This window comes from Kryptolebias marmoratus, linkage group LG11 (genome assembly GCF_001649575.2).
Source record: "Kryptolebias marmoratus isolate JLee-2015 linkage group LG11, ASM164957v2, whole genome shotgun sequence".
NCBI lineage: Eukaryota > Metazoa > Chordata > Actinopteri > Cyprinodontiformes > Rivulidae > Kryptolebias > Kryptolebias marmoratus.
This window is the reverse complement of record NC_051440.1, coordinates 19,477,329-19,501,625: the sequence shown is the minus strand read 5'-3', so window position 1 is coordinate 19,501,625 and position 24,297 is coordinate 19,477,329. Positions and strand designations below refer to the sequence as shown.

Sequence of the window (24,297 nt, the reverse complement as noted above, 5' to 3'; positions counted from 1 at the left end):
ATTTTCTTGTACACATGAATAACATGCTCTGCCAGATTGGTGCTGATGCACATATTAACTAACAGCTGCTGCGCCCATACTTACAGCAAAGATAAACATCTGCCAACAGAGCCCGACCTGTCCGCTCAGCCAAACGAATCATCCTAATTGGCTTTTATGACGTAAATATGTAATGTGTTTCAGATTCCAATGAAAAAGAAGCAAGCAAAAGCACCTCTCTGATTTCCTTGGAAGGTGCGTCATTTTGGGAAAACTGAGAGAAACGTTTTCATAGAAACTCACAAAGATCTGAAGGTTGAGCACTTTGTTTTTATTGGTATCTAAGACACCAAAATATACACTTTGTTTACATATGGGTTTTAAAAGACATTGTCAGAGATGACATTTAAATAAATGAGAAATTATTAACGTGAACTTATCAATATTTATATAAATATTTCTTATTTAAAGACAACAAAAGTTGGTTTATAGGGATTTGACCATTGCGGAACCTGCTTTGCCACCGATTTTCTTAAATAAATATCTAATAAATGTATATTGGAAGCATGTTTTTACTGGAGACACAGAGCTGACATGGTGTGGCAAAAAAAAAAAAAAAAAAGCAGTTTTTATATGTGAAGCCAATGTAGTAGTCAACCTGCCCATTTTACAGTATTTTAATATTTAGAATTACTGACAGCATCTTCTAATATTCTTGCAGAAGTTAAGTTCAGTTCCATTAAAACATGGTGAGAATCAGTCACAGTTTACTTTATATACAGCACCTTGTAGGCCTAAATCAAGGCATTAATGGGTACCTGCTGTTTTGAGGTGTCTTTGCTTATGGAAACATGAGCCACGCTTTGTCATTTAAGTGTTTTTTGTTTTTTAAACCTAACTTTATCTTTGCACTCTCCTTCACAAAGCTATCTTTCGTATTCAGGCGAGAGCCATGCGCTGCGGTTGTTCTAGGTTGGCACGAAACTGATCAAGAAAGCGAGAAGCTAATTCATCATCGACCAGCCGCCCGTCACTGGACAATGTAACTGTCATCAGCTGCTGAGTGCGCACGGTCTGGTCATCTTCATTCAGCTGCAGCTCTGTCCTAGAAGTCCCGACAGCAAGGATACACGCCTGAGGAGGGTTGATCACGGCACTGAAGCCACTGATTCCGAACATCCCAAGGTTTGATATACTGCCACCAGGGGAAATGTAGGTGAGAAGAAGAAATGGGATGAAAGGAGAAATGAAACAGTGCACAGATTACATTATTGGTCAAGAAGAAATACAGAAAAATGAACTGACATGAGAGTATTTTTAACAACAGTATCACTGCTTGTAATGAAAGAAAAACAAGTCGGACATTTTCTAGGAGCAGTTGAGATTATACAGCATCTCCAGCCCTTCAAACTTCCACCATATGGTTTACATGTTAAGTAAGTTTGACCAGAGGGCACTGTGCTGTTTGCTTTAATGAGAGGTTTTGCCAAATGGAAGAAACAAAATGAACAGAAGAATAGCGTACACATACAGTATATCTTCAGTGGGACAAAGAGGGCTGTATCTCCGTAGAAATTTATCGTTTCAGCCTGACACAGAAACCCCATTTATGTGTAAATGGCACCATTAATTATAATGGGTAAAAAAAAGCCTCCTTTCCACTTTTCTGCAATTATTGGTTCAATAACTGATGGTCTGTGCCGGCCAAAATCACATTCAGTTCAAGTCCACACAAAATGTAAAATATGCATAATATATCATCTCTCCTGGAAACTAAAATTAAGCCATAAGAGCTAACATTTATGACGACTGTTTGTCAGTTTCATGATGCCAATGTTACTGCAAAATTCTGTGCTGTTCAGACTACCAAAAAGTTTTTTTTCCTTTAGTTGAGAAGTGAAATAACACATTTATACATTTATAAAGGGAACCCTAGAAAATGAAATTGAGTTTTATAATGTCATACTTTAAAAAAAAAAAACAACAAAACAAAAACTGCTTACCTGAATGAGCCTCCCTGGTACTCCTCAGGTAAAAGTTTCCCATCTCGAGCTTTCTGGGCCAGAGCCTGGGAAAACATTTCATTTGTTTCAGGACAAAAAAAAAAATCATCTTATAAAAACAGGAAACCAAACACAGTGGATGCAGTGATAAGAAAAATGCACACAAGCTACTGTATATATCATAAAAGCCAGTGCGAATGAGCAGAAAAGTTAAAATGCCGGTGAGATTTATGTCAGAGCTCATTTGTAAAACTACATCGCAGCAATTACACCAAATGTTGACAACTGACTACTCAATGTAATACTCTAAAACTTAATGGGTAAACTGAATTTTGTAATTAGTTTTGGAGTATTTTATTAAATCATTAAAGAGGTAAAAGAGTAAAAAAAATGGATTAAATTAAAAATACAAAGGGGATTTCAACTGAAAAACTAGTGTTTTAAATTTAACAGAGCTTTGAAAGAACTATTAAGGAAACCGGACAGAAGTTTGATTTTAGTTAATTGCAACTACAAATATTCACTGAAGTGATAATTCATCATTTTGTAAAGATTCTGTATCCATCCAACTGTTGTAGAGCTACAATCTCAAACAAAGTATGTATCACGAGTAAGAAGCCTCTGTTTAAAATTCAGAACCTTTGGTAAAATGCCACTGGGATCGGTTTTCAAAAATCGTGTTCAGGAAAAAAAAAGATTAAATGTCCCACAGCAAATGCTTATATTAATGGAAACAATCAGACTGTGCAGTGCTAAAATGAACAAAGGGAATTGACAACACCCAGAGGGGGAGATGAGACATCTGGTAAGAAGAAACACATTACTTCAGCCAGCTTCTGTGAACACTGGCTTTAATGCAGAATGAGTGACAAGCTTGGAGGAGACACAGTGTAGGGAAGGAACAAAGACGGATCATGTGCATAAACGAAAAACAACACCACAGTGCTTTGGGTGTAACAAATAACATGCATTAGAATATGAGAAGATTTTAAAAATTAAAAAAGAAGACATACTGAAATAGTTATCAATACAAGTGTGTATCTGTCACCAGATACCAGAGGGCTGTGTTTGTCTTCTCCACCTGACACAAGTTCACACAACACACAGACTCCACCCTCACCAGCAACTGAACTGATGACAACTAGATAACATTCAAAAGACCTAATGGCAGTTGTAATAAGCATAAAGCTAACTTCAGGGCTCAATACTTGCATTTGGAGCTAATATTAAACCTATGTGACCAGACTTTACTTGTCTTCATTTCAATTATATCAGATGATTAGGAAACTGTATTTTTACAAGAGTTTCCAAGTTTTCCTTGTTTGCTGAGAGTTTGATGATGCAGTAGTCATTTACTTGATCAAAATTCACTTTTTGTTTGTTCCTAAAGGCCAGACTACAGGCGGAGAAATCAACAAGTACGAGCTGAAGGAAGAAGCAGCAAGAGCCTCTGAGAGAATCAGCTATTTGCTGACACACTGAATATCACAGTAAAACACTGGTTTCTGCTTTCAAAATATGAAAATAATAAAAAACCTTTACTTGTGTGTTTGATGAAATGTGAATTTTGAACATCTTCAAACCACAGTATACTAAGATTGTGTAAATCTGTATGCAGTGAGTCTTTAACTGATTGTACAAGAGTTCATTTCAGGTTTGAGACACGTATCTTCATCTAGATAATTTTATCTATTTGATCAACGTGAAACTGTGCGAGACTCATCAACTTGTGCGAGTTTGTACATGTGTACAAGATTCTGAGCCTAAATCCACACGATTCCAAGTGAATAACTGTTCCCAGCAGTGTTGCATTTTACTCCATCTGTGGTCAGATGGAGTAAAACTTAAAGTGCAACCAAACAATGCAGAACTATTCTAAATGTTCAGTCTTTACAGTTACGCTCTAACAAACAGAAATAAAATGCTGGCGCAGTTTCTCACAAGATTTGCCTTCTTGTATAATTGTGAAGCACTCAACAGCGAACTCCATGTGTTTACACACACGGAACACACCACAAAATTGAAGTTCTGGTCTGTTAAAAACATGTTGTTGCAAGAAGGCTTGAAGAGCGTTTGACTCAATTCATACCTAGGAAATAAAAGTTGTTTTTAATGCTTTGCTGTTTTAAAGTTTATTTTATTTGTACCTTAGCATTGGCTGAGATTTCCTGCACTCCTTTGTTTGCAGCATCCCTGATGATAGGAGTGATGAGGCCTTTGTCAGTTGCCACGGCGATTGAGATGTGGATTGAATCAAGTGCATGGGGCCCGTCATCAAACCAGGTAACATTCACTTCGGGCATTTCCTGGGACAAAAATAATGCTGCTTTAAATCAGTTTATGAGTGTAGAAAATCTAATTTTATCATGAAATGAACAGCACTTGTCATCTGTATAACTATACTGTAAGAGAAAAAATCAAATAAAAAACACCAACATTGTACTGCGGTTTAAAATTTCATATTCAAAAAAAATTGGAAATGCATAATAATATTCCACATTTTTCATAAGAACATCTTTCAAAACATTTTTATAAAACATTCTGTAAACATGCATTTCTACGATTGTTTTTTTTCTTCAGTTTGATTGCATAATATGATTTGAAATACCTGGAAATTCATAAACACTATGAGCTATAATGTGTATCTATGTGTTCTGAACAGCTCTAAAGGCCTAAACGATTAGATATGTATAGACAAACTGCAAATTAATTACAAAAAAATATTCAAATTATGAACACAAAAAGCCCAATCTTGAAGTTACAGGTTTAAGAAACAAAAAGAGAGGAGATTTAGCACAATACTTACTTTAAGTGTAGCAGCTGCTGCCTTGATAATAAAATCGTTAACGGATACTTTGATCTGTTCTGAAAAGACAAGAAAAGAAATAATCTATGAGCCTAACTGAAAGCAATAAAAATAAACTTGTTAATTTAATCTCATTTCAGTGATTAAGGAAAGGAGATGTCTGGGCAGCTGAAAAGCAGTGATCCTATAAACCTTGTCAGGATGGGAGGAAGCTGGAAGATGGAAAAAAGAAACAATCGGAAGGCAACTATTTAGTAAAAGGCATGCTAAATGTATTCTGATACAATGCAGCCTATCAGTGGAACATTTCTAAATAAAAAGGTGATTTAAGTCTCCAAATATTTGCTGATTAATGACAATATATGCACCATCAGAGGGACAAAAAACTGCAATTTATTATGGAGGAACACACCAAAATATCCAAACCAACCCTCCTTTAGAAGACTTAGGTTCAGCAATTTGCTTCATTTCCCTCTGGCTGTGACATCAGTGAGCCAGGCTGGTTGCGACTGGCAACTGCCTGCCACCTTTTACTAGCGTCCAATAGTGCCGTACCAGACTGTTATGAATGCTGTGAGCGGGATGATTAATGAGCTAACCGTGAAATCGCACTGCTCCTGAACAATGGGGGACCACAAAAACAACCGGGCAAGAGAATCCCTCAGTACACACACAGCCTCGCTAACAGCTCTGGAATGGCCAGCCCATTTCCTCCATCACAGACACATAACCCAAAGAGATTTACTGTTTGTTTGACAGTAAGGTAAAGTTATGTGATAGCGTGTTGTACTAAATGTTTTAAAATAGGAAACCAGTATACTTCTACTCTAATAAAATACAGGTCAAAAATCATTTGACTCTGTGTGGGAAAATGGTGAACTGTGACAACTGAGACGCATTAACAACGTTCCCTTTTTCTGCTTTTGGTATTAAACTTCCTTCATTTTCAACACATCCTGATTTCTGTTGCACAAGTTGCTGTTTGTGAAATAACCGTTATTACAGATGACTTTAAGGCTGAAAAAACACAGTAAAACACTTGTTTAGTACAATGTGAGGAAGAAACTGCTGGAACCAGCTAATAGTTGTTTACAATCCAAGCTCTGGCAGTTTGGGTATTCTATTTGTAAAGGATACTTATAACAAAACTAAACTGATTAAGTTCCCTTTGCTAAATGCTTTCCTCACATAGGGGTGGGTGGTATATCAAATATGCTCAATGCATTGTGCATTGTTCCACATGAAAAGTCTTAAATGACTATTTTGCAAACATCAAGTAAAAGTTTTTATGACAATAGTTTAGCTGTCTGAATGCAATTCACTGGGAGTTCAGTTTCTCCTAATGTTCCACTCACAGCACCAGGCAGTACACTCCCAGCCAATCCAGAAAAACCATTCAGCAAACTTCACTGTCCATCTGGAAAATTTCCCTGCACACACAGCACTTATGCAAAAAGAGGGCGGGACAGGAGGGTGGCAAAAACGATAAGCACATATTTCAACAGGAGTTAACAAGCCCCCAGAAAGTCTAAATGTAAAAACAAATGTTTCTGAAGAAAAACAGTTGAATCTATTATCTGGTAGCGGTTAGAAAAAGCCTTAAACAAATTATTAATTAACCTTAATACACTGACTAGAAGCAAATTTAAAATGATCTTGATATATGCTGTGCATCATGATAAAGCTCTGATTCATCGCAATATTAAGTTTAACTTAATATTAACTTTGTTAATGCTTTCAAACCATTTCCCAAACAGAGCATAAAAGCCACAACAATATATTGGCAAATGTTTAAAGATGTTGTTCATTTTATACTAAAATTTGTCTGAGTCATTTGAACAGTTTTTCCGAAATACAGCAGGTTAGTATAAAGTATCTAAGGAGCCATACCATTGGTCATCTTCTCTTGACTGTCATTACAAATACACAGTTTAGCTTTCATTACATTATTTACACAAATTTCAAGTTACATTACAGTATTTGAAAAATGAGTGGGAATGCCACCATTACAAAATCAATCTTTTATGGTGATCACAGTCCAAATCCGGTAGCAGAAATGTCTACAGTTCACATGGTCTTTGTTGTAATCGTTAAGAAAGGTTACTGGAAATTTGCATAGCAACCAAACAGCAACACAGCTAATATATGTGACTAACTGAAAATGCTAAAAATAGAGATTCAGAGGTGATGCCCCTCTGAGCTGGAAGTGGAAATAGAGCAAGGCTTGGGTGGGTGCTTATAATCAGCATCCCATTTTCAGAGGGTGTGTGCAACTCTTCCTGCAAATGAGTGTTCTCAGAAATTTGTTGACTGGCCTCCTGACTTAATTTAGTGTGCACAGATATGGCATAGTTTCTTCTGTAGAAGCTCATAATAGCAGTAAGTGTGTCTGTTGTGCTTTGAAGTTTTGAGTATGTGTGTCTGTAACCAAGTATAGATAACTTGGAAAGGAAAACACATAAATCTTTGACAAAAACACTGTTTTCACTTCTGTATCTCTATTGCTGGAATCTTATTTATGGACAATATTATGCTGTCTCTGTCAGGCCTAAGTAACCAGCTAAAACAAGCAACAGCAAGTTTTTATTTCTTCTATTTTTTCAGATAAAAAAACACACACACTGCATAAAATCCTTGGTATGTAGGATACAGCAGTAATGCAAGTTCTTAAACCTGTAGCTCTAACTTTAGCCACTTTTATATCTACTAGACAACTAATCTTACAAGTAAATCTGGTGTCGTTTCTGACCAATGCTTGCCTTTTAAAAAAGGACCAGTTCTAGTAGGACTTTCCAGACAGATTGTTAGAAGCATAATGGGGAACTTGCAACACATCCTCTTTGGATTCAGACTTTTCTCCCCCCCCCTCACTTTGATTTTATGTCATCCTCAAATGACTATGTTAATGAGAAGAGGGGCCTTTGGGGACATTTTTAATCTGTTGAAGCAATCAATGATGGTGTCTGTTCAATAGATATGGACATCTTAGGAGTAAAAAAAAAATTCAGAAATATTATAGAACGGAAAACAATGTCTTTGTATCAAAAAAGGCCAAAAACTGTGTTTATTAGATATGTATGTATGTGTTTGTTAAACAAGAGAAATATAACATTTATGACTTAGAACAATGGTATCTGAAAACATGAATATGCAGTCATGAAAACCTTGAAATCCTCACCTTCATGGAACTGAAGACTTAAGTCTTCCTGTGAGACACTCGGTGAAGGGAAGGACACTAACATGTGAAGGTGACACATAAGCTCACTTTTAGCTTTAGGATATTACCTTTGCCCAGATCTTTGCGGAGCTGCATGACAGCAGCCATGTTACAGTCAATAGATGCATACGAATGCGGGATGGTAGTCTTCGATTGGATCAGTCTTTGTGCAATTACTCGACGGACATTTGAGGCTGGGATCTCTGTGAAAGTTCCCTGAGGAGGACAAGTCAAGTGAATCATATAAGGAGGAGGGAAGAAGAAGAGCGGAGAGTAAGGGGAGGGAAAGAAACTTTCCTTATAGTCATTTTGTAAAGATTTCTTTTTATAACAAAAACAGGAATAGCACAATAACTTACTAACTTTTTAAAACATAGATTTGGTTATTAAACAAAAACAAAACAGCCAGACAAAGTTTTGTAAATGGCTAACCGGTGCTCCAGGTTTTCCTGGCACAGATAGAGGAGGGATGTTGGGTCTGCTGCTTGGAGGTGGAGGGGGGGCCGCTGAGGTGGGGACAGGATCTGGGCCTGCTGGTGTGACCGTGGCTGGCAGTGCTTTGGAGGCAGGAGATGTCTTTAAAAGGTTCAATGCATCTCTGGTAAAGAAAAATCAAAGCAAATTGCACATTTTAATATTTGACTGAAAAGCTTAAGAAAGTTAAACTATGAGAACATAAGAAATAATTTATTACTATCCTAAGATATGAAACTAAACCTTTTGATGAGTGTTCTCATTAATTTTGATTAACTCATACTTATTAACAGTAGATCAAACTTGAGGTTCAAAAGGGGCCAAGAAGAAGCTGCCTGTTCATTTTATCTGATTTTGTTTGCATCATGCTCGTAGAAAGGTAACTTCAGGTTATCTGCAAGGAGTGTCATGAGAATCGCATAATGCTCATAACCACACTAACAGGTGCAGCAGGATCAGGTGTCAGCCGCACCGAGGGACTAGTTTATTCAAAACATCAGTTTTATTATCCCTCCTACTGGTATTGTGAGGCCTATACGTGTCTCCTGAACTAATAAGATGCGACAGTAAATTATAGAACAGCATTATTTGTAACACCTCATGCAGATTTTCCTGGTTAAAACTCATTACAATAAACCAGTAAAATAATAACCGATTCAAAATATAGATTGTTTCATATGGAAGGAGATTGTTTTCTGAACCAGACGGCAGACTCATTAATCTGTAAACAAAACCTTAAGCAGGCAAAGGACAAGGCAGATGAGCATGTGATATGAAGCCCTGACAGATGCAGAAATTAGAAAAGCAAGAATGAAAACAAAACAAAAAAATCTGTGCTTTGAAGTTAGTGTTTTCACTTTACATTTTAGGCAGGAGCAAGTATCAGGTGCTTGAAGCCCTCTGGTTCCGGCTCAATGCACTCTGGTCCACCTACCCATATGCATCCAGTCTTTTGTTTGGACCCGCTGCCTCTGACCTTACCCTGCAGCTAGAAACAGCCTGGGCCCCACATCACAAGCTCCTTCTCATCCATTTTTGATTAAAATAGGCGTTTGTGAAAAAACTGACACGACTTGGAAATTCCCTGGCTAACCTGCAAGTGTTTGCAATTCAATCAGATCAGAATAGCCTTTAACATAGAAAAGAAAAAGTTATGAAATAAATGCAAATCAACAGAGTTGATAATAGCCCCGCTGACACCACTGATCTCTTTTGTGCTGCTGGTTCAGTTGCACCCCTACTGACAGCCAAGGCAAAGGAGCTTCTGAAAGAGTAAGGGAAGGTGACTGGAATATTAAAAAGGGGCCAAGGCAGCACTCACAAGCAGAAATTCAAAACCTGAATAGGTACTGTGTACAGACACGCACTTATCAGTCTTCTACTGCCACCAAGAACAAGTTCAGATGACAAAAGGGTATTCAATAAATGAAAAGTACAATTTTAAAGCAAAAAATGCTTTATGTGCCTTCCTATTGTTGTTGATTCCTTTTTAACACTTGCTTTGGATATAAAATAAGTCTGGCTTTGAATCAAATTGAGCAGTTTCTCAATAAGTATTACTGTGTACCTCTCTATACTTCTTGAAAATTTTAAGTAATACCAAAAACATTTCACTATGAAATAATTTTCACATATTTGAAATGTTGCTGCACTGATATTTAGCTAACACCCTAAATAAAAGACTGAAATAGTGGTTTTGAGAGTAACAATCCAAACTCCACTGAGAATTTTTGGGAGATTCTGGAGAAAACCTTATGCAGCAGTCTAACACTTCTCTTATCAGTACAAAATCCTGAAGAAAAATGATTGCCATTCTGGACTAAAATAAATGTGACATTGAATAACCTTATCAGAACAATGCAGTGGGGAATGCGTGGAAGAATAACAGCCAAAGGTGGTTCAAGAAAATCCCAGTGTTGGACTTAAAGCAGCTTGTCTTTGAGAGCCACATATACTGAAATATCTTTACAATGTCTCATTAAAGAAACTTAATATAGACTTCTCATTTACTAACACAGACACAAGAGCATATGGTCTGTGTTTCCATGGTCACCAGTGGGTCCTAGAGACTGGGTTGCTATGGCAACAGAAGTTCCTTAATGAGATTCCCCAGCAGGCTGTGTGGTGAGTATCGAGAGCATTCAATCAGGCCCCGAGTGACAGCAGGTAGCTATTAGAGATGTGTGTGTTCAAAGATTCTCCTGTGTGAATTCACGTCTTATCTGGACTAAAACACCGAAACTCTCAAAACACATTCGTTTTAGTTATCTAGTCTTTCTCACATTTTTGTTCACATGGCCCTTAGAGACACTCCGGTGCAACCTGCAGTGTTGCGGTAACCTTTTACAAGAACAAATACTGAGTGCAGCCTGTTCACGGCAAGCAGCTTATAAAGGACAACAACAGCAACAAATACAAATATATAAAAATCAAAAGACAAATAATCTTTTAAATGGTTTTATAAGTCAGTAGTAGTTTTTTATTTATGTGGGCTTTTCAGTGTTTGATTGGTTCGAAAGGCTCGAAAACGTCTCTGCCAAATTTCAAGAAACTTGGTGGAGTACCCAAAAAAAACCTTTCAGAAATCACCACAGGTATCCAAGGGTACGTCTGAGATGAAACTAATCAAATACTCACTCCTTGGTGATAAGTCCTCTTGGTCCAGTGGGTGTGGCCAATTTGGGGTCAACACCATGAGTATCCAGAATGTGTCTCGCTGCTGGACTTAGACGTAACCTAGGCAAGGAAGAGAGCATAAAGTACAATTTTTAAAAATCAGCTGTAAAGATCTAAGATTTAAAATCTAACATTTAAATAATTTGTTTGGAGATGCATTTAGAAAACTTGTAAAAAGACAGCTCCAGCAAAGATTTTAGGCTCATTGCAGCTAAAGCCTAATATACGACTGACTCTACACTCAATGAAAAGTGAAAACTCACGGTCCTGACTTGACTGGTTTTGGTGGAGGGCTGGTTGAAGGAGCAGCTGAAGTCAACACTGAGGCAGGGCCTGCAGGTGGCGCTGCTGATGGAGGAGCAGCATCTGGAGGGGGGATGTCCACCTGCTTCCAGTCCTGGCCTTCCTCCACCATGAGGGCGATTAGAGTGCCAAGGCGCACGTTGCGACTGCCCTCTTCCATCTGTAAGGAGAGCAAACAAGGCACTCATCAGCTACAGGGAAACATCCCATTCAGTTGCTTCACAACAGTAACTAGTATGTTAGAACCTAAGTGTAAACAATTAGAAAGATATGGTAACACTGAACTTAAGAAAAATATTTTAAAATGATAATGCTGCCTGTTGTCATCCTTGAGTTTTCTGCTGCTTTCCTAGAGCTGAGCTGCACTTGAATCAGCTCTTGGTGTGCACCGCATGTGTTGCTTTTCTTGTGTCTCAACCTTTGATTCTCCATCTTGTTACAGAGTAATCCAAATCCAATACAAGCCTTTCACTGGTGTTGTTCCACAAATACAGATCAATTTAATTGAAAGGCTGAGCACAACAAAGTGTTGGACAGTGGTGTTTGTCACTTTTCATTAGGTCGCCTCTTGAAGCATGACAAAGAATAAAGAGAAAGGAGGAGAAGAAACAACTAGCTGTGTTTATGTATCAAACTATCCCTATGGCACCTTTACTAATCCTGGAAAGAGATGATTACCTGCACTTCACAAACAAAAGATCAAATATTTCTCTATTAAATCTGACAGTCGCATCTCTGTTGAGCAGGCTTGTTAAATCAAAAAGAACTCTAATGTTCTTATCTATCAATCTGGGAAGATCAGCAGACTCTGAACACTTGAGCTGCATATTTGTCCTTATTCTGAGCTACTTTAGTTCAGATTGGACCCAACTGGGTTATAGAGACAAACAAAGATGTCTAAAATGAATTAAATTAAAGGTCTAAGTCAACAAGTAGCCCTACAGTGCAAATTGTTGTTAATTATAGACAAAAAATATCAACAAGATAAACTTTTAACACTCACTAAACGTTGCTGTATTATCAACAGGTGTAGAACTTAAACTACACAAGAATGCAATAATGCAAGCTGTTCTATGAAAAACGAAAATCCGGCTAACATAAGTAGACAACGTTTGATTAAAAAATGTTAATGATAAAACCGTATTATCAATTTTAAACTATATTTTATTGGTTATTAAATTGAACATTTCAAATTCAGCTCTTCGCCTTTTTCTCTGAAGCTTTTTTGCATATTGTTTTGTACACCTGTGTGTAGACTGTCTGGGTTTCTCTACAGCACCTGTTATTGGACAGACGGAGGTGATGGATGAAGGTAAGGGCTTCTTTGGGAAACGGTGTTCTATAAATTTATATAGAGATCCCTTACGGAGGTCTCAGAAGGATTTTTCCACGGTGGAAAAAAAGAAGCAATAAGTTTCCCCACAACAGCTGTGTGACACAACCAACTGTGCAATTTGTGAGATGTTTTCAGACAGCAATCAAAATGCCTGTGTACAACTTAAAAAGGAAAACAAAATTTTTTAAGAGATCAAACAACCCAAAGCTGCTATATGTTCATGTCATGTAACACCACAACAGAAAAAAACTAAACAATAAAAACTGCCAGTATATTTCAAATGTTACGGCAGTTACGGTACCTGATAGATTAAAAAGAACATGTTAAATTGCAGAAACATTTATTCATGAATTTCAAGTATTGAAAACATATATTTTTAAATCTGTTAATGGAAATGCATTTGCAGGTAGTAAGCGACTGGCAGCCTGATAGCCTTCTGGTGTCAACAACTGCAAATTAGCTCCGACTTTCTAGCTAAGTTTAGTTAGTTTTAACTCATATTTATGCCAGAGCACTTCTCCAAGTCAAAGTTTAAACTTCCACAAATCATTTAACAGTTAAAAGTGCTGATAAATATTTATCATTTACTTGTCTTACTTAAGAACAGAGGAGTGAGAAGATTCTGAAAGCAAGAATCACAGCTAATATATACAATTTGCATCATGGGAAGTTGCATATACAGATGGCTACACTGCAGAGGTATTGGGCTCAACACTGCCATCAAATGGTTAAAGACAACATAAAAACTTCTGGGAAGGGAAGTGCAAACTATCTTTACCGAACTGTGGTCCTCATGGTCAAAACCATCTTTATCTATAAAAACCTCACTTTTACTCACAGACGTGCTGCTGTCAGAGAAGAAACCAGATGCATAAATCCTTTATCTTTACTGGGAGCGCAATAAAGCACAAAATAGAAACTGCACAGCAAATGTATGGAGTTATTTGTAGACTGGTAAACAATTGGGAAAAAAAAGACCCTTTGCATTTTACTTTGTTGTTGTTGTTGCACCATGAGACATTTGCTTTTGTAAAACACATCAGACGAATGGGGCTACAGGGCTCTGGGTAGCTGTCTAATTCACTCAGCAAGGGTGATGCTATTATATCAAAGTATGCTAATTGTGAGCTTTCACTGACTTCTTACCAAGCTGTGCTTAGACAGAAAAACAAGTCCAGTAGGCCACAACAGCTACAGCAAGTTTAGTTTCAACAGATGCTAGGTTTCTTATGTACCTTTATCTGTCAAGTGCAACATCTCTACTGATCCATCTCATTTTTATTAATCGACTGTTTCATAGGACGTCAACATAATCAGAATGTGGCAGGAGATGCAGAAAGAGCTGACAGAACAGAGTCGCAACAGTTCATTTTTTCCTGAAAGGAAGATAGATTTGAACTTGGCATGCTCATAAATACTAGAGAGAAACATGAGAGACTGTGTTTAGCAAGTGAGACGGGGTTTGGCTCTGATCAATAAAGCATGACAGATGTTGCAGAAACAGCACTGCAGCTCTCTGCCTCTTCCTGGTAGCAATGAAGTTTAATGTAATCTCTCACATAAACTGTCAAAGCCACATAAAACAAGCTGTAGCTCACATGTGAATCTATTCTTTCTGGGCAACCATTTTAGTCTTTTGTTCTTTTTTTTCAAATGTTTTCTACTCATTTTCTTTGCGCCAAAAGCTTAAAGCTACATACTCCTGGGATTTTATGATTTTTTTTTAATTTTTCAAATTAAAAAGTGATTTATAATGTCAACTAGTATATTCTGAAATGGGTGTTTGAGATTTACATTGATTACCTGAATGACAATATGTTAAGATAATAGGTCAGGGGGTGACTATGTGGGAAAACGACAGGTTAGTGCTGCAAAAACTGTTGATAATTCTCATCAGACCATCTAATCATTACTCAGTACTGCTTGTCTGACAGCTTTTAATTGATTACTATCCAATATTCTTTACTGAATGTTTAGTGTATTTCAGTAATAAATGTGTAAACATAGGTGACCACCTTCCATCTATAAATCTGTAAGTATGTCACTTCATCTCCCTTTGGACCATGTCTACTGCAGCTTGTCAAGGAATTTGGCCATGGGCAAGTAATTATAGTAGCCTCTAAATTAGAAACTGCTGAGTGCTTAGAGAAACATGTTAATGCCACAAAGGACTATGATGTGCTCTGATCCAGACAGAGTGTAGGGCCACATTAACATCCTAACAATTTGTGAAATGATGCCAATATTGGCTCTTTTTCCTATTATTATTATTATTATTATTATTATTATTACAGAGATTCTGTATCACAGCAGGACATGGAGAGCTTGGGGTTTATCTAATCTAAACCATTTTTCCTTGCCAGCTAAAGCCCCCTACCCCCAATTCTTGGGTGGTTGCTATGGAAACTACCTTATCCCCACAGTAGATGAGACAAGGATGGAGTAAAAAAAAATGCAAACGAATGGAAGCCAGTGAAGTGAAGGACATGAAAAAGATTTATAGACCAACTGTTTATTATTGAGGATGGAATGCACAAGTAAATGACAATGTACAGCATCTAAGTGTGCATCTGTGATGCTGGTTTGCTGGTGCAGAGTGGATGTTTTATAATGAAGCCCTATTCCACTTGCCATACCATGAACAGTTCTAGAATAACATGGACAGAAAACATATTACATGATAAGATAAGGCACTCTGTAAAATAAAGCAGTGGTTTCCATTGCTGTGCATTTATGGAAAATGTATGCAAATGTTGTCACTCAGTTTTCAAAATAGGAAAAAATGTCTTCCTTTTTTGGCTGACAGTAATGAAATAGTAGTTACTCAAAAAGGAGAAGAAAAATCTTAATCCATCTGTTATGGGCAACAAACATGTGGTAGAGTGCTGATGAATGACAATTGATGGCTTGGTCTTTGGCAGCCTAATAAAAATTCAAGACAAACTGCACACTGGGGGGGATGGAGGGAAATATTTGTCAGTGAGGACACCTTGCCAGGGCTTTGCTGTATCTGTGTAAGGAACACAGATTCAACAAGCGTAGCCAATTAGCAGTAACTACCAGGACAATATCATACCTAAACACAAACCATTTTCAAGCTACAATCATAACTTCCACTCACACTTAAAAGCATGACAATCCAGTTTTTATTAGTTACTCTGATACAAAAAATATTCTCATGACTTAAAGGTCTGTGATCTTTATAAATAAACTTTTTACTCATAATTTATTGCAGGACAGGTTTGTGTGTGTGTGTGCATGTGGTTGCTAACTCACCAATATCTTTGCCAAAATACCATCGTCATTGGATTCCATGGTAACTACAGCCTTGTCTGTTTCAATCTCACAAAGAGCATCACCTGCTGCCACTGCCTCACCTGCAAAAGACACAACTAAGAACTTTCTAAACTCCCATTTATACTCATCTGGCATTTGCAAAGCCAATTAACAAACAATGTTTTTATTACTAAAGGGTGCCTGACCTTAAAAGTGCACAAATCTTTTGAGTTGTGGCTAGAATGCATGAATAATAATCAATGCTGGCATTTTCAGCTGCTCTTTACAAGAGCCCTGTGCACACTTACAGCACATTTAAAGGCTTTCAAAAATTAAAGACTTCCACTGATGTTCCCCTGCATCATTTTCTCACATCTACAATAAATGTATAAATACACAGTTTTTTGTGGTTAAATTCTAACCTCCAGTATATTTAAAAGCAATTTTGAACATGCACAACATGATTGTATCATCATGTTATGCTGTAAAGAGGAGGTTATATTATATGTATAAGTTGTCAGTATACAATTTTTTTTGGTAGAAAGCAAAGTAAAAAACAAAACAAAATGCAGTGCCTTATAAAACCTTAATTCCAAATTGTTAACAAAATGATGTGTAGGAAACAAAAAAAAAACCATGTTGTTTGACAGAAAAAATGAATGGAAACAAGTGTGAGAAGGTTGAAATATTGGACTGTGTATTGACTTTGGAAGCCCCTGAGACCAAGCAGTGATTAGATTTGTATGAGGCATTAACAACATACGACCCCGGGGGGTTAGGTTTGATGTGTAATATTAAACACTAGACAAGTCTGCCCAAGCCCGTTCATCTCTGCTCCACTAGAATGCAGTGAAGATAAAAAACTTACATATTTTTTTCCAAGACCATGTTAAGTGTTGGTCCTAAAAATAATTCCAGTAGTTCTAATAATTTCTAATGCTAAATAAAAAGGTTCTCACTATTGGGTCAAAATTTGATAAAAAAATAATCAAGACTGTGTGTTAAATTTTATATTTTAAAGAACTACCATTAGGAGCTACCATAAGATGTTATTCAGATTATAAACATTCTGTCCTTTAGATCAAGTACTTATAAATAATCTTTGGATGAGAATCCAAAGATTCTTGCCAAGGAAATCCTCTCTCCATCCATATCATTGTCACTTAAATGTACATATCTTACCCTGAGTCACAGAATCACATGGCAACACAGCAGAGCAGCCAATCAGGTTTTAGCTCGCTGCCACCTGATAAGAGGCAGGCAGAAGCACCTGGCCGAGTGGAGTTGCTAAGCAGTGATAAACAGTGACTCTTTGAGCTAATTAGGCAGCAAGGCCCTCAGGGGCTCCACTGTTCACGTCTTGGTCTTACAAAGCAATGAGATGTCATCGAGTTATTGTTTTGTGCTGCTGTTGGTGTATAATGGTGGGAAACAGAAATGCTGAGCTTTTGATTGTGTTTCACATAAACATAGGTTGTTTCTTTACATCTTAGACTTATCACATTTACTACAAGGGAATGTTTCATATGTTTTTTTAACAAAGGGGAGAAATTACATTAGATGAGTTAAGTTGTATTAACAACTGAGATTTTTAAAAAGATTAGGCAAAAAATGTAAAAAAAACAAACAAACTTGTTTACCTTCTTTTTTCAGCCATTTGACTATGTTCCCCTCCTCCATGGTGGGAGAGAGAGCTGGCATTTGCACTTTGACTGGGCTGACACCTAGAGGATAGAAAGAAGAAAACATTTAATTTAAATATTAAAAGAAGCAAAGAATACATAAGATAAAGCAAATTCATCAATTTCCTGTAGTCAGTCAAGTTCAACAAGATCCAGGGCAATTTCTGCTTGTCCACTCATAGAGTTCATTAACATTCACCCAAGATGGAAATAATAAACATACCCAAGTAAAAATAAAAAAACAAAAAAAACAAATGCAAAATATCTTTTACACTGCAAATATTTTCGTCCTTAAGTTCAGGTGTACACAAGATGTCAAAAAAATTGCATTCCATTTAATTAAACAATTTTATGCTTCCATTTAAATATGCTCTCTTGCAGTACAATAATGCATCAGAAAAACTTGCCTGAAGTGTGTTTTAGCTGTACTTCTGTTAAACTGTGTGCTCACTATGTAGTGTGTGTGCTGCCATCTTCTGGTTAGTGTGTCGAGTAGAACTAGTATGGTCTTCTTTTGCGTAAAATAAGACATTGACAATATGAACACCCACCATCCCCTTGACAAATCTTCTGTAAACAGCCAGTTTTAATACAAAATAAAACAAAGAAAGTTAAATATTAGTGTTATGATGATAATGAAAAGTAGCATTGCAAAATAAATAGAACTAAAATCTTAAATAGGTGTTTGGCTGGGTTGAGATAAGGTGACTTTGAAGATTGTGGTTTGCATGTTTAGATTTTGATTTGCATTTTATTCCTTATCCTTCTAATAACGGACTCCTAATATTCCATGAATGGGGGCATAGTTATTGCAGAAAGCACAGTAACATTCTTACTGGAATACAAAAGGTTTATTATGAGGTACAACTTTGTACAGAGTGACACCTTCCTCTAGGGAACAACTGGATATCAATAATGCCAGCAAAGTGCCCCCACAGCATTTCAGAACTGCCAGATCCCATCAAATGCTTCATCTTCCAATAAGTCATCATGTAGACACAAGCTTACACATTTATAGGCTGCATGCATCTTTGGCAGGTATGACTCATCTAATCCCATCACTTGATTCAGAGACCGACTGAATGACTAATTTATTTATATCTCACTAGAACAGTGCCTGTGACTTTTGTGCACCTCAACTCCCACGACTGCATTCATTTTTGTCGTGTGGGACAAATCCTACTCCAGTTTCCTTACCATTTACACCATAATGTTTGTGGACTAATTTCTGTCTGATCCAGTCTGATCACAACCTAGGTGCTGATTTTTCATTTAACTGAAAAAAGTAGTTGCTCTTTTGTATTGCCTAATTAACTAGCCAGTGCAAATATTAGGAGGATAAAATGTACCTAATCACAAACTAAACCACGTTTGGTAATGTTCTTTTCATAGCTTTAATGAGCATGTGTCTTTAGGTACTGTTCTAATTTAAACATCAACTAGTTCATCACCCTTTGAGAGTGAAGCTCCAATTCTATTGATGTAAAAACAATTAATGATCTTTCTAGTAACTTCAATTTTTGTTATAATTTTGACTAGGGCTGCACAGTATATCAAAACTTTATCATCATCACAGTATCAGTGAGGGCAATATCAAGATCACAAAGTACTGCCTGGTCTGCAATAAATCACAGGTCATAGTTCAAGTTCCATGCATTCATATTCTGAATGTTAATAATATATTCGATCAATCCAACAGACTCTCACAGGCATTGATGCCCACATCTGGTTTACATGACAGCGAAGACAAAAGAGAAAGAGAGAGAGGAAAATGTAGGTTTACGACAACTGATATTGTCATTGCAATATTAAATAAAAATGCACATTGTGTGTTTTTCTAAAAGATGGGCAGGCTAAATCTTAACACAAAAAATCGGAATCAAGTACACCTGTTTAGCTATTTGCTACAGAAAACCACAGCAAGATGACAGCAGATTAGCTGCTTTGTATGGAAATTTATCTATGTTGAAGCGTCTTCTTTCAGGAATGTCCCTTAAACTGTACCAGACAAAATAATGCAGTTTAAGCCGCTCTGTTATTTTGTTTTTCAAATGAACTGGAGTCATCAAGGACGTCTCAAATACAGCAGACCCTCCCTTCCTCCTGGTATGTTTCATTGAGCCTCAGTCACAGAAGCGTTTCAGAACACCAACAAGACAACAGCATTTTATTTTTCGCGTCACTCACAGACTGTGCAGCTAATGGTCACAGAGAGTATAATGTCAATTACACATAAATGCAATTAGTTTTCGTGCCGTGACAAAACATTGCTAATAACTAATACCACAACCAACGGAAAGACATCTGGCAGGGACCGACGTCAGCTCAAAAACAACAGCTGTCTTCATGTTTATCGGCCAACACTCACCGAACATCCATGGTGATTGAAAGAAGTATCTCACACCGGCCTGGGAAGGGTGTCTAAGCCCTAAACATTTATTGAAACTGGACAATTTGAGGCCAAATAAAATTCCCTGACGACCCAGACGCAAGGAGACCGCCATGTTGTCGTCCTCCGTCTTCCAGGGGTGTCTAAGCATGTGCCTGACGATAAATCGAGAATGGGGTAGGAGGGAGAGCGCATTTTCCAACCCTGATGTTGACCTTTTGAAAAGTGGAAAAGAACATTAAACACTCGAAGACATAGAATGAGCACAACAATCTATTTAGGTGGAAAAATCAATTATTTAAATATTTATCTTTTAAAATGCAGGCAGGCAAGAGCCCTCCTATAATATTCCTTTTAAGGGCTTCAGTTGTTTGCAATTGGTTGGTTGTTTCTTTTTTTTTTTTTACAAAACCTTTATTAATTAAAAAAAAGACTTCTTTTCTAGAGATCAAATACTGAGTATTAGATAAATTGATAAAAAGGGAAAATGAAAATGGAGAAAATGACTATTAGCTATTCACCATCTTGTGGCTGAGCTGTGGCTGAGACAGACAATATATATATATATATATATATATATATATACACACAAGTATTTTCACACAAGTATTCAAAATAAAAAACTTCATATTGAAAAATAGTTGCAATTCTGCAGTTGATTTTATGGTGATGACTTTTGGTAGAACATCTTGGCTTGTTATGTAAAATCTTTTAAATCAGCAGTTCATGATACCATTTTTAATTATGACTTTGCTTCGTAAGGTTTGAAATTACTCAACATACAAGATGTTATTAAACAAATCTATTTTACTTAACAATCTTTAGGAAAGTCCTACTTTTCTTGAATAAATCACATACACACACACACACACACACACACACACACACACACATATATATATATATATATATATATATATATATATATATATATATATATATATACTTTTGAAATAATTACAAAATTGAGTTTGATGGTTTATATGAAACATTTACCTTAGTAAATCAGGACGTAGTAATCCACTTGGAGCCAGCTCAATCAGTCAGAGTGAGTTGAGTGAGACTCCTGAATAGTTTGATGTATTAACATTATTATAGTTTTACTACACTGGAATTGTATTGTATTGACCATAGACCAGCCTTTTTAGATGCATTTTTTAAATATTATTTGAATAATATTGGCTAATTCAATTTTGAGAGGCAAAAACAGGACAGTTAAACCAAAATCATTTACAATTTGCTTTTATTCAAGTCAGCTGGTTGCCCCTAATCATCCACATTTATGATGTAGGGCAATATATATTGTGAATGACGCAGACCAAAAGAGAAGCCTGGAGCTTTAGCTTTTGTTAAAGTTGTCTGGGAAGAAAAGAAAATGAGCAAATTAAAAAATAATAATAATGATGGTCCTTTCCGATTAAATGAAATGTTACTTACCTGCTCAGGACAGTAGGCTCCTGGACCTGGTGTGTCTGTAGCTTTGTCAGGAAGAAAGTGACGGCCTGCTATGCTGTACTGGGGAGATCTTGCCCCAGAAATGCTGGGATCTGCAGCTGTGTAAGCAGCTGGGCCTGGAGTCTGAAGTTGAAGTCACAGTTCAGAAAACAGCAATAAATAAGGATTTCTATTTGTGGTCAGTTTTAGTGACAATATAAATTTACATTTTTCATGTCCTCGTGAAAGGCCCCCTTTTGACTGCGACCAGAGAGCGTGTAACATGGAGCTGAAGGAGCTATTACACTCTGAGGCCCCAGCAGAGAGGGTAGAGTGTAGGTAGCTGGACCTGCATGAGCAGAAGGTAAAGTTTTATTCTCTCCCAATGTAAAATTGTGAAAATTTTTAGTTTAAATGAAATATTTCAAAATTAATGTCTCACCTGGTGTAAGGTTCTTATTGATATCACTGCTTCTCCCAGACAGGGAATAAGCAGGAGTTGAGGGGAAGATCAAGTTTTGCGAACGCTCTGGGCTGTACTGGCCTGAGATGCAATATATACAGAGAGAGAAAAAAAGAAAGTAAATGTATCTGAATATTCACTTTTAAGGTTTTATAATATCTGTTACTTTGTGTTGCATTGGGCCTCACTAACCTGGTCCAGGAACTGGAAACAGTTCTTGCTGCTTTAGACGGCTGTAGAGCGAAAACACAGGAGTTCCGTCTCTGCCTTGTCTTGTAATGTTGGAGGGGAGTAAATACTTTGGTCCAGGGGAACAATCAGTATTTGCCACCTTATGACGTGAACTAAAGGAGTACATTGGTGCCTTGTACTTGGTTGGATCATGCTGACAGGCACCTTTATTGAGATACAAAGACGGACAAATTTATTTATTAAATCTATAAGTACAAATTTATTTTGAATGTACATTTTCGTTTTACCTGTTAGTCCAGGTAGTAAGTATTTAGGCCCTGGGCTTTGGTACTGGGCAGCAATAGGCCCTCTACACTTAGTGGGCCTCCACGTACCACACCAAACGTTATCATCTGGCACCTTGTTGACATTATACATACTAGAATATATAAAAGCAATTAAATCGTGTGACTTTTTGGTGACACAAAAATTCTTTCCACCAAACACTTTCTTCCCCTCAGTTCTAAAACTAAGTCAAATGGTTGTGACATATCCTGCAGGTAATTCTCTTTGAGCTGTCATCATTTTAAATACATTAGAGGTGCACCATTTAAATAACCTCAAGCAAGTTAAAAAAAAAAGTCTACATTCTGAAGATGTCTTAAGTGTTAGAAGAGTGATACCACAAGTTTTAGCAACATTACCAATTAATAAAAGCGACGTTCTTTGAAAAATATTCAGCTAAATGACTAACTGCAGATTGTTTTGTTAGCTGTACAGTCTCACCATTGCGCCACATGCAAACAAATATATGCAAAAAAGTTCTAACGTTTGTTGTTTATGCTATTACTGACAGAACATAACAGATGCTGATTAAAAAAATGTTTTGTTTTGTTTTGTTATTGGTCAAGCTAAAGGACAAGTATGCAAATCCTAAAAAATGTTTTCTTTTAAAATTGTGTCCTGGCATAAACTGTTCTTTAGTAAGTAAAGTGTAAACACTACTACACAAAATAAGTAAAAACATGTATTAATTCTCAGAAATTTCTGTAACTCAGCTTTCAGTTTTATTTTATTTTGTACCATTTTATGAAATAGATAAATTAAATTAAAACAGTCTAAAAAAATATTACCTGATAGATTCCCTGCCCAGCTCCTTATGCCTGTGTCAGACAACTATGAATTTTAAATGATTGCTTTTGTCTCCATGGTGATGTTGCTATGGTAGTATTTTGAATCCCAGTACTCAAGATAACTGGAACTTAACTAAATTATTTGAATTATAAAACAGAATCCAGTTTGTTTCTGTTGAAATGAATCTTCCACATACAACAGCTAATTATGGGACTCCACAGGGTTCTGTGAGAATACCACAAGTTTTGACTTTATACAAAGAACAGGGCATTCATTTTCTGGTTTTTTGTTGATGACAGTCAGCAAGACTTATCTATAAAATGTAATTCAGAAGACCAGTTTGTTAAGCTTCAATCATATCCTAATGATTTAAAAACTGAATACATCATCTGAATCTTTTAGAATCAGTTTGAGGTCGGTTCAAATTTGCACTTCAGAGTCAAACACACTGTGGGAACTTTTGAACTCTGATGTTTTCATAATCTTTCTTCGCTCTTACATACAAGTATTTGCCTTTCTTCACAGGTTGTGTTTGTGACACATACAGTTGCAAGAAAAACTGGGCAATTCTTTATAAATATATTTTTTTTTCTCCAAAAACAGATAAAAAAAATAGAGCTTACAAGCTTGCAGCCATTATCTTTTGTACTTTACTGTTCAATGAACATGTGGATTTAATAACCAGTTTAGCGATGGTAATAACCCCAAACAAGTGTTTCCAGTAACTACAGAAGAATTTACGCCATCCACTTCCTTATAGGACTACCTCAGCTCATGTGTATTTTGAAAATGTGCGGTGTGAAGTCAAAAGCATTTTCATGTGAGACACCGTGTGTAATTATTTTTCTTACTGTAAATGACAGGAAGCAGTGACTTACAGGATTTCCCTTCGACTACTAATCCTCAACTGGCAGAGATCCACTTTGATTTTGTCCTGCAAGATGTTAGAACTAT

At 36.7% G+C, this 24,297-nt stretch overlaps 2 protein-coding genes across 3 annotated transcripts; both read right to left on the bottom strand.

Moving 5' to 3' along the window:
* Positions 1–289: 289 nt before the first annotated feature.
* Positions 290–20,294, bottom strand: pdhx (pyruvate dehydrogenase complex component X). 2 transcript variants are annotated; one of them, XM_017422971.3, is made up of 11 exons: positions 20,121–20,294; positions 17,711–17,794; positions 16,071–16,186; positions 11,419–11,618; positions 11,117–11,215; positions 8,438–8,603; positions 8,074–8,221; positions 4,789–4,847; positions 4,130–4,288; positions 1,983–2,047; positions 290–1,174 (listed from the first exon to the last, which is right to left on the bottom strand). In XM_017422971.3, the coding sequence occupies exons 1-11, from the start codon at positions 20,290–20,292 to the stop codon at positions 919–921; spliced, it is 1,524 nt and encodes a 507-aa protein (XP_017278460.2). In that variant the 5' UTR covers positions 20,293–20,294; the 3' UTR covers positions 290–918. The 2 variants fall into 2 exon arrangements, with proteins under 2 accessions (XP_017278460.2, XP_017278459.1); XM_017422970.3 differs by having other exon boundaries at positions 16,071–16,171.
* A 1,073-nt stretch (positions 20,295–21,367) lies between these two features.
* Positions 21,368–23,413, bottom strand: LOC108239943 (outer dense fiber protein 3-like). Its single transcript, XM_017422995.3, has 7 exons — positions 23,343–23,413; positions 22,518–22,648; positions 22,231–22,434; positions 22,018–22,119; positions 21,803–21,924; positions 21,579–21,719; positions 21,368–21,500 (listed from the first exon to the last, which is right to left on the bottom strand). The coding sequence occupies exons 2-7, from the start codon at positions 22,645–22,647 to the stop codon at positions 21,408–21,410; spliced, it is 792 nt and encodes a 263-aa protein (XP_017278484.2). The 5' UTR covers position 22,648; positions 23,343–23,413; the 3' UTR covers positions 21,368–21,407.
* Between the last annotated feature and the right edge of the window lie 884 nt (positions 23,414–24,297).

What these genes read in the sequence shown, in the direction of transcription:
- pdhx (XM_017422971.3), bottom strand. Translation starts at nt 20,292, where the DNA reads ATGCTTAGACACCCCTGGAAGACGGAGGACGACAACATGGCGGTCTCC. An exon ending in GTATTTTGGCAAAGATATTG is followed by an intron (nt 11,619 to 16,070) that starts GTGAGTTAGCAA and finishes CTCTCCTTACAG; the next exon opens with ATGGAAGAGGGCAGTCGCAA. An exon ending in CCGCAAAGATCTGGGCAAAG is followed by an intron (nt 4,848 to 8,073) that starts GTAATATCCTAA and finishes TTGTCTTTTCAG; the next exon opens with AACAGATCAAAGTATCCGTT.
- LOC108239943 (XM_017422995.3), bottom strand. Translation starts at nt 22,647, where the DNA reads ATGTATAATGTCAACAAGGTGCCAGATGATAACGTTTGGTGTGGTACG. An exon ending in TTCACGAGGACATGAAAAAT is followed by an intron (nt 21,720 to 21,802) that starts GTAAATTTATAT and finishes CTTCAACTTCAG; the next exon opens with ACTCCAGGCCCAGCTGCTTA. An exon ending in GAGCCTACTGTCCTGAGCAG is followed by an intron (nt 21,501 to 21,578) that starts GTAAGTAACATT and finishes TTTTCTTCCCAG; the next exon opens with ACAACTTTAACAAAAGCTAA.